Source organism: Equus asinus, chromosome X (assembly GCF_041296235.1).
Source record: "Equus asinus isolate D_3611 breed Donkey chromosome X, EquAss-T2T_v2, whole genome shotgun sequence".
Classification (NCBI taxonomy): Eukaryota; Metazoa; Chordata; class Mammalia; order Perissodactyla; family Equidae; genus Equus; species Equus asinus.
This window is the reverse complement of record NC_091820.1, coordinates 35,361,275-35,379,581: the sequence shown is the minus strand read 5'-3', so window position 1 is coordinate 35,379,581 and position 18,307 is coordinate 35,361,275. Positions and strand designations below refer to the sequence as shown.

Below are 18,307 nucleotides of genomic sequence, written 5' to 3'. Positions count from 1 at the left end.
GTTTCAGAATTGTTAACTTACACCCCTGTGAGAAACACCTTTACCAACCAGAATACGGTGCTTATGTACAGTTTCTTTTGCCTTTAATATTATAGGTGCCACTCATTTCCAACATTATATAAATCAGCACTTGTTCACGTACCCCTTTATGTGAGGTTCCTTTATACATTTGTAATATGATTAGATGTTTTTGTCACATTCTGCATTCCATCCTGGAATCCCCTGACCTCCTAAATGATTTTTAAATTTTTCATACATTAAAGTTCACCCTTTGTGCTGTAAACTTCTATATGTTTTGACAGATGCATTCCATTCTGGGATCTCATGACCTCCTAATTTTTTTTTAATTTGCACATTAAGGTTTATGCTTTGTTCTCTAGCATCCCCTAAATTTTGATATGTTGTATTTTCAGGGTTTTTTTCAGTTCCGATTTTTTAAAATTCCTCTTTGTTCCATGGTTTATTTGGTAGTGGGTTGTTTAATTTCCAAGTGTTTCAAGATTTTTCTTATCTCTTTGTTAGTAATTTGTATTTCAATTTTATTATGGTCAGAGAACATATTTTCAATGATTTTGATTCCTCTCAATTTGTTAAGATTGGTTTTATGACCCAGGATATGGTCTATTTTGATGAATGTTTCATGTGCACTTGAAAATAATGTATACCCTGTGGTTGTTGAGTAGAGTGTTCTATAAATGTCAGTTAGATTTAGAGGTTTGAATGGTGTTGTTCAATTATTCTATACCCTTGCTCATTTGCTGTCCACTATTTCTATTGTTTACTGAGAGAAGAGTGTAGAAGACTCCAACTGTAATTGTGGATTTGTCTACTTCTCCTTTCAGTTCTGTCATTTTTTGCCTCATGTATTTTGAGGCTATTTTGTTAGTTGAACACACTTTTAGCATTGTTCTGTCTTCTTGGTGAATTGACTCATTTATCATTATGTAGTGTCTCTCTTTATTGGTTATTTTTATTTGCTTTGATGTCTACTCTGTCTGATATTAAATACCCATTCCATCGTTCTTTTGGTTAGTGTTTGCACGGTGTATCTTTTTTAGCCTTTTAGTTTTAACTTACCTATATTATTATATTTGAAGTGAGTTTCTTGCAGACAGCTTATGGTTATGTTTTTTTTAAAAGAAATCCATTCTGGTGATCTGTCTTTCAATTTTTTTTTTTAAGGATTGACACCTGAGCTAACAACTGTTGCCAATCTTCTTTTTTTTTCTTCTCCCAAAAGCCCCCTAGTACATAGTTGTCTATTCTAGTTGTGAGTGCCTCTGGTTGTGGCATGTGGGACACCGCCTCAGTGTGGCCTGATGAGCGGTGCCAGGTCCGTTCCCGGGATCTGAACTGGTGAAACACCGGGCTGCCAAAGCGGAGCGCACGAACTTAACCACTTGGCCATGGGGCTGGTCCCTCAATTATTTTTAAACCATTTATATTTAATGTAATGATCGATACTTTTGGATTTTGGTCTACTGTATTTTAAATCTGTTTCTGTTTGTTCTGTTATTTCACCTGAATATATTTTGGTATTTTAATTTGTCTTTTATGTTTTTTTCTGTATCTCTTTGTATATTTTTTAATGGTTCTTCTAGGGATTATAATATGCATACTTAACTTTTCAGTCTACTTAAAATCAATCTTTTACCACTTGAAGAGGAATGTAAAAACCTTACATCCATATAGGTCTCTTCCTTCTTTATAATTGTCTTATGTCTTACATTTACATGTGTGGAAAACTCCATCACAGTGTTATAACTTTCATCTTTTCTTGAGTTTCAGAACTCAAAAAAATACATTTTCCCTGATATCTACCATTTCTGTTGGTCTTCCTTCATTCCTGCTCTTTCATGTTTCCTACTGGTGTAATTTCCCTCTGTTTGAAGATCATATTTTAGCTATTCTTTGAGAACAGGTCTGCTGGTGACAAATTCTCTTAACGTTTTTTCATCCGAGAATGTCTTTTTTCACCTTCATTCCTAAAGGGTATTTTTGCTGTATATAGAATTCTGGGTTGACAGTTACAACTTTTAGCATTTTAAAAATATTATGCCACTTCCCTCTGGCTTCCTTGGTTTGTGATGAGAAATTCACAGAAATTTGAATCATTGTTTTCCTGTATGAAATGTATTGTTTTTCTCTGGTTGCTTTCAGAGCTTTTTCCTTCTCTTTAATTTTCAGCAATTTTTCTGTTTCAGTTTCAGCAATTATTATGTATGTAGGCATGAGTTTCTTTGTGTTTATTCCTGTTTTGGGTTCACTGAGCTTCTTGAATATGTAGGTTTATGTCCTTTGCCAAATTTAGCAAGTTTTCAGCTAATATTTCTTCAAATACTTTTTTCTTATCACACTCTTTATTTGGGAGAAAGAGAATATAACAGTTGGGTGAAATGTAGGGTTTACATTAGAAGAGTTTTCCTCAATACTTTTTTTTAAAAAACTTGGCAACTGCCACAGTTTATCTATGTTATAGTTTAGTGAAAGATAATGTATCTGATCTAACACATAATTATCTATTTAAGCTTAATAAATGGGATAATGTGTTTGTTTAAGGATAATAAGTAAGATAACATATCTGTTCTGCAAAGACAACCATGACTACTAAGGACTTTGCCACCTAAACAAGTTGAAAACCCACTGTTAGTATTAAGAAACTATTAAAGGTGTTTTTTCGTTTTGGTGAGGAAGACTGGCCCTGAGCTAACATCTGTTGCCAATCTTCCTCTTTTTGCTTGAGGGATCTGAACCCATGAACCCTGGGCCACTGAAGCAGAGCATGCAAACTACGCCAGTGGGCTGGCCCCTCAAGTGTTTTTGTTTTTTTGAGCAGAAGAATGAAATCTGAAGGTAGCATTTAACTGATATTAATCTGGTGGCAATGTGAAGAATATATTGCCTAGTGCCAGGGAGTAAGTCCATTAGATCATTGCAATCATAACAGTTCATGTATGAGATGATTAAGAGCTTAGAGAATTGTGGAAATAAAAATAGACAAGAGATGCTGTATAGGATGAATTGGTATGACGTGGTGATGAATGGGTCATGTGTGTTTGTAGGAAGATCCAAAGGATCTGAGTCTGGGTGGTTTGAAGAAAATATGGTATCTTTAACAGATATATGACATTTAGGCGAACTGTCATGCCAAGACCATGATAGGTTTGACTCTAGGTGTACTGAATTGAACAATTTATCGACATCCAAGTGAAAAAACACATTTGGGAGTTGGTTGTGAGACTGGATTGAAGAGAGGTCAAAATTTGAGATAATAGATAGAAACATTTGCAGTTGGGTGATCACTGAAACTATCTAAATCTAGGCATCACTGTGGGGGGAAAAAACAAGATCACCAAGGACTGAACTCTGGTTTTATTAATTTCATCAGTAGGAAAGGAATATTAAAGAGCATCTTTGAAGTTAATAAGTAATGTTATTACCTATTATAAAACACATTTGTAGAGTACTTATTTTAATGTGCATTGATTGGGTACTTTTTTGTTTGTGAACTTTAAATTAAGTGGTCTTTTATAGTAAGATATGAATAAATTTTAAATGAAATCAATAGATAAATGTTCCTTCCGTGTGTAAAACATAATTAGGCACTGAATAACATTCAAATAACATTTTCTTCTTCTCATATGGCACATTGTTCTTGGTAACTTTTGGAAGGTATGTGTGTATAGATCTTTCTGTTGCCTACTTAGAATTAGTCTTGCCTCAGACCCTGTTTCATTTAGATACTTGTTTTGGTTTGTTAATTATTTCTTCCTCCACTTGTTGGCTATTGTGCCACTAGTGCAGCAGCCACCATTGACTGCCAATTGAGTGTTCAAGATCACTTGTTCCACCAGAGTGGTACACACGAAGAATCTTGACATTGAGTTTTTCCCTTAGTCCGGAAATATTCTTAAACGAGTGACATTCAAATTTATCTCTACACAATAAATTTTTTAGAAACTGAAAGGAATGAGCACAAAAATACTCCTTAGGAGAAGCTGCGTAAGCAAAAATGCTGGCACTGATGTGCATATGTTTCTGGCTATCTTCTCCTCTTTACTCCTACCTGCTGATATTTTTCCACGGTACACAATCTATAAAGGCTTCAGCTCCAAAGTCTTCCCCACCATTATTGTGCTCTTTGTTCCTTTACTGGAATTGGCAGAGAATTAGATGAATGTGAAGAGTGATAACAGGAAAAACTGATATTTTTATTATGGGCTGACATGTGTCTTTGGGCTTTAAGTCTTAGAAAAGTAGGAATTCCAATAAGATTGGTATGTCATTTTGGTAAATCGTGGTTGCCTCAAATTAGTAAACATGACTTTTATAAAACTCATTTGTATATGCGAATATGTTCCAATTAATTCATTAAATTCTTGTCATTTTCACTAATATATTTCCATTTAATATTTCATCTCCTTGAATCTAAGCTTTTAGTAGTGCAGAGTTCATAGAGAATCACACACTATGTATAAGCAATCATTGAGATTATCATGTTCCTCCTTGTTAAGCAATTTCCTCATCCATTTCCCAGTTTATTGCATGGGTTGGCATGATACAATGGAAAGCACACTGACCTAATGGCCAGCATACCTGGGTTCTAGCCCCAGCATATAACCCCAGCTGTTTACCTTCTGGATCCCAGTCTTCCCAAAAATAGAATATTTGCTGAACCTATGTCACAGGCCTGTTATAAGTTTTAAAGAAGAGTACTTCGAATATGGAGGCTTTGCAGTATCTTTTGCATATTCCATATTTTTTTCACAATTAAAAAAAATGCCATAACAAATGTACAAGAAATCTTCACATGATTATTTATTAAATCCCTGAAAATGTTACTGTGCTTAAATTTCACAAGTGTATTTCCTAAAATTCATTTTAGACCCACTCTGTAAGTTTTGGCTTGTAAATCAGTCAGAGGAATTGGAAGTTTATGAGTCTGTTCTTTGAGAACGATTTAGTAGAAGTTTGTAATAGTACTAAATAGTTTAAGGACTTAGTGTGACATTCAGATTAGGAAACTGATGGCGACATCTGTAATTGATTTCTTTTCTGTATTTGGACATCTTGTGCTCCAGAACTCATGAGGCTCACAAACCATCTGCATCCTTGTTTCCGCTATTCTAGATACACATTCATTTTATCATTAACAAACAAATATTGGTAAAAAAATTAAATGAGATTCTACTTTTTTGAAGCTCGTTGAAAGTCAGTATGGTATATTGAAAAGAGAGAGTCATCGTCTAGGCTTTAGAGTTCTAGGCCTGGCTCTGCTGGTAACTAATTGCAAGAACTCAGGCTTGACAATTTACTTTTTCTGGGCCTCATTTCCCTATTATAAAACAAGTGGTTTGGATTAGACTTCTATGGTTCTTTCCACTTTTAACATTCTGTGATTGTTTTTTAACTCCTCTCTCTAAGTATCTATCTGAGGAAACTGATGAAAAGATTAGAGTTGATACTAATTTTTTGGAGATACTATATTATATTTGACTTATACCTAAGGTGACCATACCATATAATTTTCTATCCAAACAAGAGGAAACTTTTGAAAGTGAAAAGGATACTGTTAGTAATTACTTCAGGATGACAGCTTTAAACCAGGACTGTCCCAGATAAACTAAAATGTCTGATTACCCTATCTGTACCCCATGTGTGGTTCTGTCAACTGCATTGTTGACCAAAGATGAGTATTTATCAGTTTTAATTCCTTTTCATGGTTTCCCTGTTTTTTCTTATAGATCCACTCTGTGTGGAGAGTAATGCAGCATCATGCCAGCACTCTCCAGCTAGTAAAAAGGGGATGTTCACAGATGACTTACACAAACTGGTGGATGACTGGACAAAGGAAACAGTGGGAAATTCTCTTATTAAGCCAAGTTTAAATCAACTTAAACAGAGTCAACACAAAGTAGAGACAGACAACTGGAACAAAGTACATGAAGTAAGTGGTTTATACCCAATCTTCTTTATTTATGAGAACTAAAACCATAAAAATTGATTTACTTAGGCCTATGGTTACAGTCACTATGAGAGAGTGGTGTGACCTGACAACATGAAGACTTTTATCCTTGTCTAGATTCATATGTCTTTGAGCAAATCATCTTTTAGACCAGAGGTCAGCAGACTTTCTGGGAAGGGGCCAGTTAGTAAATGCAGTTGCAATTACTCAACTGTTCTTGTAGTGCAAAAGCAGCCATAGGCAACACATAAATGAACAGGCACAGCTGTTCCATTAAAACTCGATTGGCAAAAACAGGTGGCAGGCCATGGATTGCTGACCCTTGTTTTAGACTATTATACCTGAAAAAAACCATCAAGTATCAAAAAAAGCATCTGGAGTGAGGGTTAATTCAATCCCGTGTTGCCAGAAGAATTTGGGTTTTGAGGAAAAGCTATCTTATGTTGTACATCAATATTCTTAGGGCCAATAGGTTATATTATTTGTTCAGTATGAAAAAGAATTGTAAAGCTCTTTAAGCTAGAATATTATAAAAAGTGTCTTAAGTTTATGGGCGAGATGCCTAGTTAATTACATATGGCCTTAGGTGTACATGCAATTGAAATGTAAAAAGATGTCCACAATGCACTCTGGAGTGGGAAGAGGGCACAGTATTTATATAGTATTTATGTAAAATTATATACATTAGATATATGTTTACATGCCTAGAAATAGGAAAAGCCATTAATAATGTGCTGGATGGTGGAATTTGGGCCTTATTTTACTTTGTACTTTTCTGTGTTTGAATTTTTAAAGTAAGTGTCATTCTTTTAAAATGAGTAAATGTTAAAATGTAGATCAGAACTTAGAATCTAAACCATCACAATTGAAAGAGACATATCTGTGTGTGTCTGTTAATTTGTGTACATGTATTCGTCTATGGATAGTCACTGCATATAGTTTGGTAAAGAAAGTCTGAAAATACATGTAGTCTTAATGTTGAATAAAAATTTTCAAAAGCCTAGATTTCCCAAACTAGTAAGCTATGTAAGCTTGGGTGCTCTGTGTATTTATCTTACTCCTGGCACTGACTTATATACTGATAGTATCACCATTGTAAAAACTGGAAGGCTTTAGAGGCAAATTTCAAGGCAGAAATGCATTTGTGCTGCCAGTGGGAGATCCTCTGAGTAGGGTGTGAATGGAGGCTTTTGTAGACTAGAAACAGGGTGGTTTATTGCAGTATAATAGGGGATGTTTGGAGGAAGAGTGGGTAGAAAATGGAGTATGAATAGAAGTGATGAAGATCTTTAAACAGACTTGGGTTCCAGTGTCAGCTCAGTCACTTACTAGTTGTGTGATTTTAGTTAAGTCATTTGTGCCTCCATTTTCATGTCTTTAAAATAGGGATAATATTGACCTGCCTTGCAGGATTGCTGCATGGATTAAATGAGGTAACACCTATAAAGTGCCTAGCACATAGTAGTACCCTACATATGGTAGTTATTTTGTATTTTTAGGTCCAGTTGATTATGTCTTTGTGTGGAGAGCCCATCTCGCTATCTAATGCTCTTGCATGTTACTGTTCTGTAGCCTTACTTAGAAAATTTTGTCACAATTATGTGCCAGGTCCTGTGCTAGGCACTGGGTTTGATGAGCAAAAACAAGTATGTTCCCTGTTCGCATGGAACTGATACTCTAGTGGGACAGTTAGACATGAACAGACTTGTATAAATAAATATAAAATTGCCGCTGTAATAAGGACTACAAAGGAGATATACAGGATATCATACAGTAAGGGAAATTTGACCTAGTAAACAGGTTTCAAGGAAAGCTTCCCTGAGAAAGTGATGATTGAGCAGAGATCTGAAAGATGAGTAGGTGTTAACTAGGTGAAAGGGGAGGGAATATGATTCCAACCAGAAAGAACAGCATATGCAAAAGCCCTGAATGAGGAAAGGGAGCATGAAAGGACTGAAAGTAGGCCAATTTGGCTGAAGTGAAGAGAAAGAGAAGAGTCGGTGCACAGCGAATCTAAGCCAGGTGGGTAGGGTCTTAAAAGCAGTGATGACAAGGAACTTTGTCTTTATTTTAGGAAAGATGGATAGCCATTGAAGCCCTAGGGTTGACATGATCCACTTTGCCTTTTGAAAAGATCACTCTGGGGGCCAGCCCCGTGGCTGAGTGGTTAAGTTCGTGCACTCCACTGTGGCGGCCCAGGTTTTCGCTGGTTCGGATCCTGGGCGTGTACATGGCACCACTCATCAGGCCACGTTGAGGTGGCGTCCCACATGCCACAACTAGAGGCACTCACAACTAGAATATACAACTATATACCAGGAGGATTTGGGGGAGATAAAGCAGGAAAAAAAAGATTGGCAACAGTTGTTAGCTCAGGTGCCAATCTTTAAAAAAAAATGAAAAGATCACTCTGACTTGAAGCAAGAAGAGATGATTGAGCATAAGGGTAGCTGTTGGTAGGCTAATTAAGAGTTAGTCACAGTAATCTAGATAAAGAAAAGCTGAGATGAAGAGAAGTGAACAGATTCCAAAAAATGTTTAAGAGAGAAAATAGACCAGATTTAGTGATAGAATGGATGTATGGCAGAGGGGAGGTGTCAAGGTTAGGTTTCTGGGAGGTATAACTGGCTATCATTCCAGCGTACCAATCACCAAGATGGGGAAAATGAACTGGCAGTGCGTTTTGGTAGAGGAAAGATCATATGTTTGGTTTTGGTCGTTTGAATCTGAGATGCCTTTGAAATATCCAAGAGAAGATTAAGTATAACAAGGCATCTCCAATTCAGTCTTTCTTAAAAATAAAAATTTCATTCTTCTTGTTTATAAAATAATGTTTGTTGAAGAAGATTAATGCAGAAAAGTACAAATTTTAAAATGCCATCTTTAAATCCCACCACCCAGAAATAATTGTCACTAATTTAGATAAACAGCATTCCAGATGTCTTTCTATGTCTGTTTATGAATATGTGGAAATAATTTTATGAAAATGTGATCATACTGTATGTGCTGGTTTGAATCAGAAGTATTAAATTTAATTTTACTTTAACAGAACAAAAACACTGATATGAAGAAGGGATTACGGAACTTTGAATAAATGTTTTTTTTTTTTCACTTCAAGAGATATCGTCATTCATTCTTGAGTCAAGCTAAAAATCTTTATCGTAACTTTAGTTTGAAACGTTAGTTGAAAGAGTTTTAGCTTGACCATTCAATTTAGAAGAACTAAAGCATTTGGGTCTGATACCAAGCTCTCTTTTAAGTGAGAATTATTTACTTCTATTACACTTATTATTCCCATGTGCATAGGATTTCAGTAATCTCTATACATATGCATAATCACAGTATGATATAATATGAGTCAGGCAGGAATATATTTTCTCAATACTGCCCAAAACGTAATTGTCTTGAATCTAAATTTTCAAAAATATAACAGAAACGTCAGACTTTAAGATAGTGACTAGAAAGGGGTGGGGAGATCACATTTACTGAGCACCTACTGTATGCCAGGCTCTTTCCCCTGTGCCACATTAAATCATGCTCCTCTGTTTCCCAAGAATTATGTAGTAAGATAGGCTATTGTCTGTGGCTCTGAGAGAATGCCTGGGACTGGCAGAAAGAAATAAAAATGGAAGAATAGTACTAGCATGAGGAAAAGAGACACTAAACTGTGAACAGAGATTTAGCAGGGGCCTTGGAGTTAGCTGGAACTGTGTTCAAATCCTCACCTCACTATTAACTTGCTTAGCGGTGTTGGGTGTTCCCAGTTTTGAGCTTCTGTTTCCTCATCTGAAAATGCCTACCTTGCAGAGCAGTTACAAAGATGAAATGAAATAAGGTAGTAACTATGCTTAGCACACACAAAGGTGCTCCAAAAATGGTAAGCACTCATAGTAATGAGAGTAATGGGAGTAGTAAGCCAAAAAGAATAGGAAGGAATATAGATGGGTAAAAGCATCTACCAAATAAACTGATTTGTTTTTTTGTCTTTTTGTTAGAATACTCCATCTACTATGGGCTACACATCAACATGGATTTCTTCTCTGTCCCAAATCCGTGGAGCTGCCCCAACCTCCTTGCCACAAGGACTGTCACTCCCTTCATTTCCTAGGCCATTATCCTCATATGGAATGCCCCATGTTTGTCAGTATAATGCTGTCGGGGGGCCAGGGTATCCAGTACAGTGGGTAGGAATTTCAGGAACACCACAACAGTCTGTAGTAATTCCTACTCAATCTGGGGCACCGTTCCAGACGGGGATGAATTTGCAGGCGTTTCCAGCTTCATCAGTGCAGAATCCATCCACGATCCCTCCTGGTCCCAAATGAATCAGAGTAGATGATGAAGAAAAGGGAGATTTTTTCAGAATTATTTTCAGGACACCTAAGATATTAAACTTTCTTCTTAGGTTCTGCCATATTTTCCCTCGTTTGAGTTTACTTTTTACTGTATTTTTTTTGTTCCAATGTGGTATTTGATATAGCTCATCATTCTGTAGAACTTTGCAGTTTGTACATAGAACACTGCACGTAGAAATGTTTTTTCACTTCAAAACCTATCCTCTTTGATACTTGATTTTTTAAAAATACCGTTCAGAATGCTTTAATAAGCTCAGCTCGAGCATTACCATTTCCAGGACACTTTCCATGCACTGCCGAGATGCCCCCAGTTTTTACTTCTGCTATCTGCAGCTGGATGATACTTTTCTTTAAAATGTATAAAAACTATTTAAATTGATACTCCCCAAACGTGGATGAAGAGAGACCCTCCAACAGCCGGAGTCTTATGGGATTCTTCACATGTTTATCTTAGGTTTACCTTTCACAGAAGGCAGGGTAACTTGCTGCAGGAAATGTTTTGGTGTATAAAATTAGAATAACTTTGTCAACCATTATAGAACATGAGCCCTTTTTAATGTGATTTTCTTCCCGTCTTCACAGCAGTAGGAGTGAAGCCTTGTTTTAGGTGAGGCGGAGAGAAAGGTAAAAAACAGAACTGTAACAGTTCCTTGATTCTGCAGATACTGTAGCTGCTTTAGGATTTCAATAGTAATTCAAAGCAGTTAGCTCCTTGTTTCTCATGTGCACATTACATTGTTTTTGAGCATCTGAGAGGCATTGGTTGGCTTGCATTCTTTTGCAAGGGATATATTGCAGCTGATATGAATCTCATTTTGGGGGGAATCTTTGTATTCCTAAGAAAGACAATTCAAGTTTCACCTGTATTGATCCATTCTTCTGAAATGAAATTTACTTGACACAGTAGGTTTTGTAGGTTTTGAGACTTACACATGAAACACTGGCTTTACAGGGTTCTAAGAGATGTGGGGTATACATTGTCATGCAGTGAGATAGCAGACCCTTGAAGGATACTATTTAAGTTGCCCTTAGCTTTTTTGGATTACCATTTTTTTAGTTGTTATAAGTTCTTGTTAGTATCTATAGCATTTTAGATGATTTTAGATCTTAGATGATTTTGGCAGCCTCTTTAGAATCTGAGAGAGATCACTGTCAAGTTGCACTTTACTGGGTTTTATCCAGTTTTAGGAGGAGGGGAGGCAATGTCAAAATAGACACTTACAGTTTTCAAGAAGGTTAACTGTAATAATGTTAAAAGGCTGGTCACAGAGTTACCTAATGCTCAGTCTGTGAAACCCAATAGAATTCTTAAATGGTATTTATCAACTACCACATATACATGTTTAAAATGATTACTTTCCACTCCGAAGATTTCAAGGTCATTTCTAGTACACGTTTACCTAATAACAAATTCCGTCTACTGGTAAACATTCCAAATTATCACCTAATACTTCTGTTAACAGATCTTCCTATAGAGGAAGATCTAAAAATTTTACCCCGTGAGCTTGCCAGGTAATGAGGAAAACTTAATGGATATACTTTTTTTTTTTCGCACAGTCTGCTTTGTGACATTCAGTACCCTTTTTCAAAAAATGTGTCTTATATTACTTACCCGAGGATCACACTTGCCATCATGAAGATTCTGTTGCTATCATTTGGGGCATCTAGGGCAGCATTTTGAGAACTGCTGTTGATAGGAGCCACAGTTTCTTTTCATAAAACATACTCTTGTTTGGATGAGTCTTTCTAAATCTTATGTACAGATTCTTGAAATTTCTTCTACAGTTTTGGTTTTCAAGTTGAAGTGAGTTTTGGACATTAGTGTAATGCAAATGCTTGCATTGCAGTGTTTTCCACGTGTACAAAAACAATGCACCTAAAATCTGAAATTCTTTAAAACTGCTCGTGTTTCATTATAAGAGTTGGCTTTGTGTAATTACATTGAGACTTACAACCTATAAAGTGAAAATACTGCAGGTTTTAAGATCTCTTCTTCTCTAGTCGCAGTCCTTTTAAACAGTGTACCCCAGGATGAAAAAAGCTCCATGGATGACATGCACAATTACATTTATTAATGGCTGCTCTACATCATATGTCCCACATTTTGCCACCACCTCTGTTTTATATATATAATTCATCATTTGTTCGCCTGCAGACTTTTGCAGTGCCTTGTAATGTTTAGAATCTTTTCAGATTTTTTGCTGGAAAGAAAAGTAGTCTTCTAAAGTTTGAAGATGGTGAATAGTGTACAGCTGTCTCCATGCTGACTGCAGTAGCTGGGTTAACATATGTTATGTATACATTATGTATATGTAACGTAAATTTAAAAATACAGAAAAAAGTGAGTTTGTGCAGAAATGAAGAAAACAGTGTTCTTCACACCACTGTGGGTTTTTATTCTTTCCCATTACTTAAATGTTTGATTCAGATTATAGTCACTTTGACTGTAAATATTGGCTAGTTTTCTACCTGGGGGTTTTGCATTATTTTATAATTTTGCTAAATCATATAATAGTGCTGTTTTCATCCTTGCTGAGGTACTTTTCCTCCCTAGAAGTAATTAGTTCTTGAGGCAAAGCTCAGAAATTCCCTTCTTACTTAAAGAGCCTACTACCCATTTCCAAACAAGACACAACCCTGTCCTTTTCATTTTCCTTCTTGTAGAAGAGAAAAAAGTTGTACTAAACCATCCTGCTTGTAAAATTTATTTGAGGGGTAGTCTGTATGTCCAACCACCATGTTTACTTCTCAAAGTCCAAGTCTGATGAATAGTACTGTATCTCCATATGTGGCAATGTGAGCATTTCATCATGAAGTACCTGCTGCTATGTTTGTGAAGTTGGCTGTAACATCATAAGAATATGAAACCAGTATTGGTGTAAACCTAATGAAAATAACCCTATGTATATTTGTAGCAGTCTTGAATCTCTATTTAAGGTAATTTGCTGTAATATAACAAATGCCCATTCTGTTTTTCATCCTTTTCTTGCCAATTTTATATCAAGCATGAATTCTAATGGTTTGACAGCAAAATTATCTGTGAAAGTTTAAAAAGCACTTTTCTGCTGCGATTTTTGGATTGAGTGTGGAGTGTTATGTACAGTATGATGGGATGTATCATTTTAGAACCCTAGATTTAATTCCAGTCCAATTACTTTTGTTTATCTACCTCGTTTTCAGTGCTGTTTTGGGGTACACAAGTAAACACTGCCTGTGAAACTTGCTTTTTTGCCTTGATTCTCAGTATTCTTTCAGGTTATAAATCTGGCCTGCCTCCTTGTCCCAGTGCTAACTATGATTTGGGATGAGGGGTACTATCACTCTGCCACCAATCTGTGTTTAAATGACGAGAGCCATGTGCCTCTACAAAATAAGCTTTGGGGATCTGGGAATAGAGAACAGAGAATAAATCCAGCTGGTGGCAATAGAGGACTTAGTTGTAAAATAAACAAATGGTAAAAAAGTATCTAAATTAGACAGTCCAGTGCCTGTAACTTTGCATCTTTTATTAGAGATGCATTTCTTGTCTGTGCCTAAAGGGCTATGGTTGAAATTGCTTTAACTACCACAGTGAAATATTTGACAAATCCTACAGCAGTGGCCTGTCATTCAGCATATTAGCATACTGCTAGGTATTTGCAGTGATATTTTGTTACCTTAAAATGGCTGTATGCTTTTAGTTGAATTGTAGTTGGTGGTAACCGTTTATCCAATCTCTAAAGTTTATTGGAGGCATTGACTTCTTCTTTGCTCTCTTTTCTGAGTGATGAAAATGATGCATTCCTTTTTTTCCCCAGAAAACTCAGCAAATGTTTGTAAACCACATGTTCCTTGTTTCACATGTTTACTGTGTAACACTACAGCATATTTAATGTTAGTAAATACCGTATTTCAGACATCATGCACAAGTACATTCCTGAGGTATATTTGCCATCAGTTTGGGATTCAGTTATTTAATCTTCTCTTTGGTTTAGAAAAACTTGAGATATTTGAGGTGGGTATGCAGTCCATTTTCTAGACTAGATTGTTCATTTTTCATTCTTTAGTTTATGGGGACTTGTTTTTCCCCTCTTTGTTTAGAAGATGAACCAGAAAGGGGGCTGGAGTGTGGTGTGGAAAAGGCCATTGATTTGGTAAATGTAATTTCTGGGACTGAATTTTTTTTAAAAAGAAAAAAACAATCCAGACTGTAAAATGGTGACCACTCAAACTTGGTGAAACCCTTTGAAGTGAAATTAGTATGAAATTTTTAGGGAGCCAAATGCTTTCAGGTCACCCTGGAAATAGTCTTTGTATGCAAAGGATGAACACAAACATTGGTCAGGGTCCTTGACAGCCAACATAGACAGTGGCCTGGGATAGTAGCTAGGGTACATTGAAGTTATTTTCAGCTGAGATAGCTGGAAGAATGTACAAACCAACAGCTCCCATTCTGGCAGGTTTTCTTTTAATTCAAAAAAAACAACTCAAACAAAAAGGCTAAAAGTCAAGCAAGAGGGGAAGTGAGAAACTGGGTTCTAGAGAAAAAATGTGCCAGTGTATAATAAACTCATAAATGTGTGCTTGTCATCCTTCCAGTTTTTTTTTTTTTTAGTTGCATTTCTTTTCTACTATAACTTAAGATTTCAGATTGAGGTTTGTGGTTCAGAACAGACCCTCAGCAGAAATAGTGACTGATCGGAAAGTGCAGTTAGTTGTTCAAGGTCTGTCATGCTCAATCACCTAAAGCTGTAATTTGTTTGATATGAATATTAAGCATGTAGACCTAGTGCAGCATGGGAACCACTCAGGAAGTTTATGCAAATAATAAACTTTCATGCATAATTTACTATGAAGTATGCAGAATTTCAGCCACTTCTCTACACTTAACATTTAGTTGTATATGTGAAATCTCCTTTCTTAATTGGGGAATGTAGCATTATATAGAATGTTCTTAATTTTAATCTTTCTTGACATTAACTTTTTATTTTTATTATTTTTTTTGGTAAACCAAGTGCTCTGTCTTTAAGCAGTTGTCTGATTTTGGTTCTTTGAAACTGTGATTTTTATTTCCTTTGTACCCAACCATTATAAGTATTTTGTTTCCTGGAAATTTTGTTTTGAAACAGAAAATAAAGGCTGTGTTAAAATGAGTATGCTATCTTATTAAAATGCTGTCATAGTCACTGCAATCATCTGGCTTAAACTGGCTCTTCATTTACCATATGTAAGTTAGCAGATTTTAAAATTTGGTCCTATAGATTATGCTGGCTGAACAAACTAACCAAGCTGTGTGTTACCTCTTGATTTATAACTCAAACAAATTTTGAGTTGGACCTCTTCTCCACACTTGTAAATGAGCCATAATTGTAATAGTCACTATGATTTACTGAGTACCTATTCTGTTAGGTTTTTACCTGTGATATTTTTAATTTATAAAACAGTCTTCTAAGCTAGGTCTGTTACTATCTCCACTTTACAGAGAAAATTTGAGGATCAGCGAGATTAAAGAATTTACCAAGGTAACATAGCTAGTAAATGATGAAGCCTGGATCCAAACCCAGGTCCATCTGACTCCAAAGCTCATGGGAAAAACCCTGGGACATACTGACTCTCAGATGCACTGCATGAATAATAATTCAAATACATTTAGAATAGATTTTCAACTAATTATTAGGATTAGCATGTACACTTTCTATATATCTTTCATGAGGTTATGCCCAGTGTTTGTTTCATAATTTCAGGAGTAGAAGTATTTGTTTATGGTATGAGCAGGGATTCAAAGTGTGCCCATTGCACAAACTTATTAGGTAGTATTTCCTTTCATACTGACACTGTTTATGGTCCACCTTTAGGAAGAAAGTGCATTTGGAAATCTCCCTCCTGTATCGCTCATTCACCACACTACAGTCACTTGGGAAACTGTCAAATGAGGTCAGATCCCTTGTTCATTTGATAATTTAGGTAGAAGAATCATGCATATGTTTATGCAAACAGCCCTGGAGGAAGAGTAAGAGAACTATCAGAAATATTCAAAATTAAACGAGAATTTTTAAAGTGTTTTTAAAAATCTATTACCTTGATTTATTGACCCAGTGACTCTGAGGTATTCTATCTTTAGGTGATCCCTAAAGGGAGGATACAAGGTACATAGTGGGACAAGCATGGGTTTTTTGATTCACAGACCTCTCAAACCTCTATTTTCTCATTTGTAAAATGAGGTGGTTGAATTAAATGAGATATGTAAAGGCAGCTACCCCTGTCCCTAATTTGCTAATTATGCTTATTGTTAGATATCTCTGGTGACTTTCCCACTAAACCTGCACTTGGGATATCAGGCTGGTTTGGAAATGGGCCCTGATTCTTACTACAGTTAGTACAGATACATTTTGGAGTCCAGCAGACCTAGATTTGTATTCTAGTTTTGTGAACTTGGGAAAATTACTTAACTTTTCAGCTTCAATTTCTTTATCTGTAAAAAGGATAAGTGCCTCAGCGGGGTTGTTTTGAGACTAAATGAAAAAGCATATAAAGGGCTTTTCACTATGCCTGATACATAGTAGCCTTGCTCAAATAATAGTAATGACTACTGAAGGGACCTCACATATCACTATTTTAAGAGAAGAAGAAACAGTCATAAAGAGGTGACAAAACTGAACCCAACCTGTGAGTCAATGTGAGGTCTGTTGGTGGAACAGTTTAGGTACTGGCCCAAAAGGTGCTAGTTGATGTAATAAAGTGAGCTTCAGAGGTGAAAGTGTTTAAGTTGGGGGATAAGACAACATACAACCCATTTAAAATGTGCCATCATTAATGAGCACCACTAGATAAAAGAATGAGATGACAGAATTAGGTCTGTGATTACAGCCTTTAGAAGGAGCTGAAGTCATAGTAGTTGGGGAAAAGGTGGGTCTATGACAAGAGCTCAAGACAGAAATGAAAAAGTACAGTATAGATGATGGGCCAAATAGGAGCAGGGCCTTGGGATAGACAGATGAAGAACTGGAAAAGGACTCACTCACATGCATGTTACAAACGCGGAAATAGGCTCAGGAAGTTAACCAGGGTTTGTAAGGTGTCTCCATTCCAGCTCAAAGGTTCTCAACCCTGACTGCATATTAAAATCACCTGGGGAGCCATTTAAAAAAATTAGTCTTGTGCCAGCCCCATGGCCGAGTGGTTAAGTTCGCCTGCTCTACTTCGTAGCCCAGGGTTTCACTGGTTCGGATCCTGGGCGCAGACATGGCACTGCTCATCAAGCCATGCTAAGGCAGCATCCCACATGCCACAACTAGAAGGACTCACAACTGAAAAAATATATACAACTATGTACCCGGGGGGCTTTGGGGAGAAAAAGGAAAAATAAAATCTTTAAAAAAATTAGTCTCTGGGCCGGGCTGGTGGCGTAGCTGTTAAGTTTGCACATTCCGCTTCTCAGTGGCCCGGAGTTCACCGGTTCGGATCCCGGGTGTGGACATGGCACCACTTGGCAAGCGCCATGTTGTGGCAGGTGTCCCACATATAAAGTAGAGGAAGATGGGCATGGACGTTAGCTCAGGGCCAGTCTTCCTCAGCAAAAAAAAGAAAAAATAGGAGGATTGGCAGTAGTTAGCTCAGGGCTATTCATCCTCAAAAAAAAAAAAATTAGTCTCTTGGTTGCACAACAATGTGACTAGACTTACACTACTGAACTGGTAGTTTTTACTACTCAAAAATGGTTAAGATGGTAAATTTTATATGTATTTTACCACAATTTAAAATAAAAAAAAATAGCGTCTGGGTCCCATTCCTATAATCAGTATTGTTTTTAAAAGCTCCCACGTGATACATTAGTATCATATATATTAATGTGTACATATTTTATGTATATATATTATGTGTATGTTACATATACATATTAATGTAACTAGGGTTGAGAACCAGTGTCATTGTTTCCTATACTAATCTAATGACCTCCCTGCTATTTAGCCAGTTGCTGGCTCAAGAAACATAAACAATATGGCAGCCT

At 36.4% G+C, this 18,307-nt stretch overlaps 1 protein-coding gene and 1 long non-coding RNA gene across 5 annotated transcripts in view; one reads left to right on the top strand and one right to left on the bottom strand.

Annotated features, from left to right (window-relative positions):
* WNK3 (WNK lysine deficient protein kinase 3) overlaps nt 1-17,788 on the top strand; it is a 168,468-nt gene extending 150,680 nt beyond the window's left edge. For 3 of the 4 annotated variants that reach the window (XM_070501994.1, XM_070501995.1, XM_070501993.1), the window contains exons 22-23: nt 5,745-5,947; nt 9,961-17,788. In XM_070501994.1, coding sequence (XP_070358095.1) covers nt 5,745-5,947; nt 9,961-10,290 — 533 coding nt within the window. In that variant the 3' untranslated portion in view covers nt 10,291-17,788. The remainder of the gene's footprint in view (nt 1-5,744; nt 5,948-9,960) is intronic. The other variant, XM_044763043.2, reaches the window with a different exon arrangement.
* Nucleotides 1-18,307, bottom strand: part of LOC123282338 (uncharacterized) — a 38,705-nt gene that overhangs the window by 15,813 nt on the left and 4,585 nt on the right. The gene's annotated exons all lie outside the window — the stretch shown is intronic.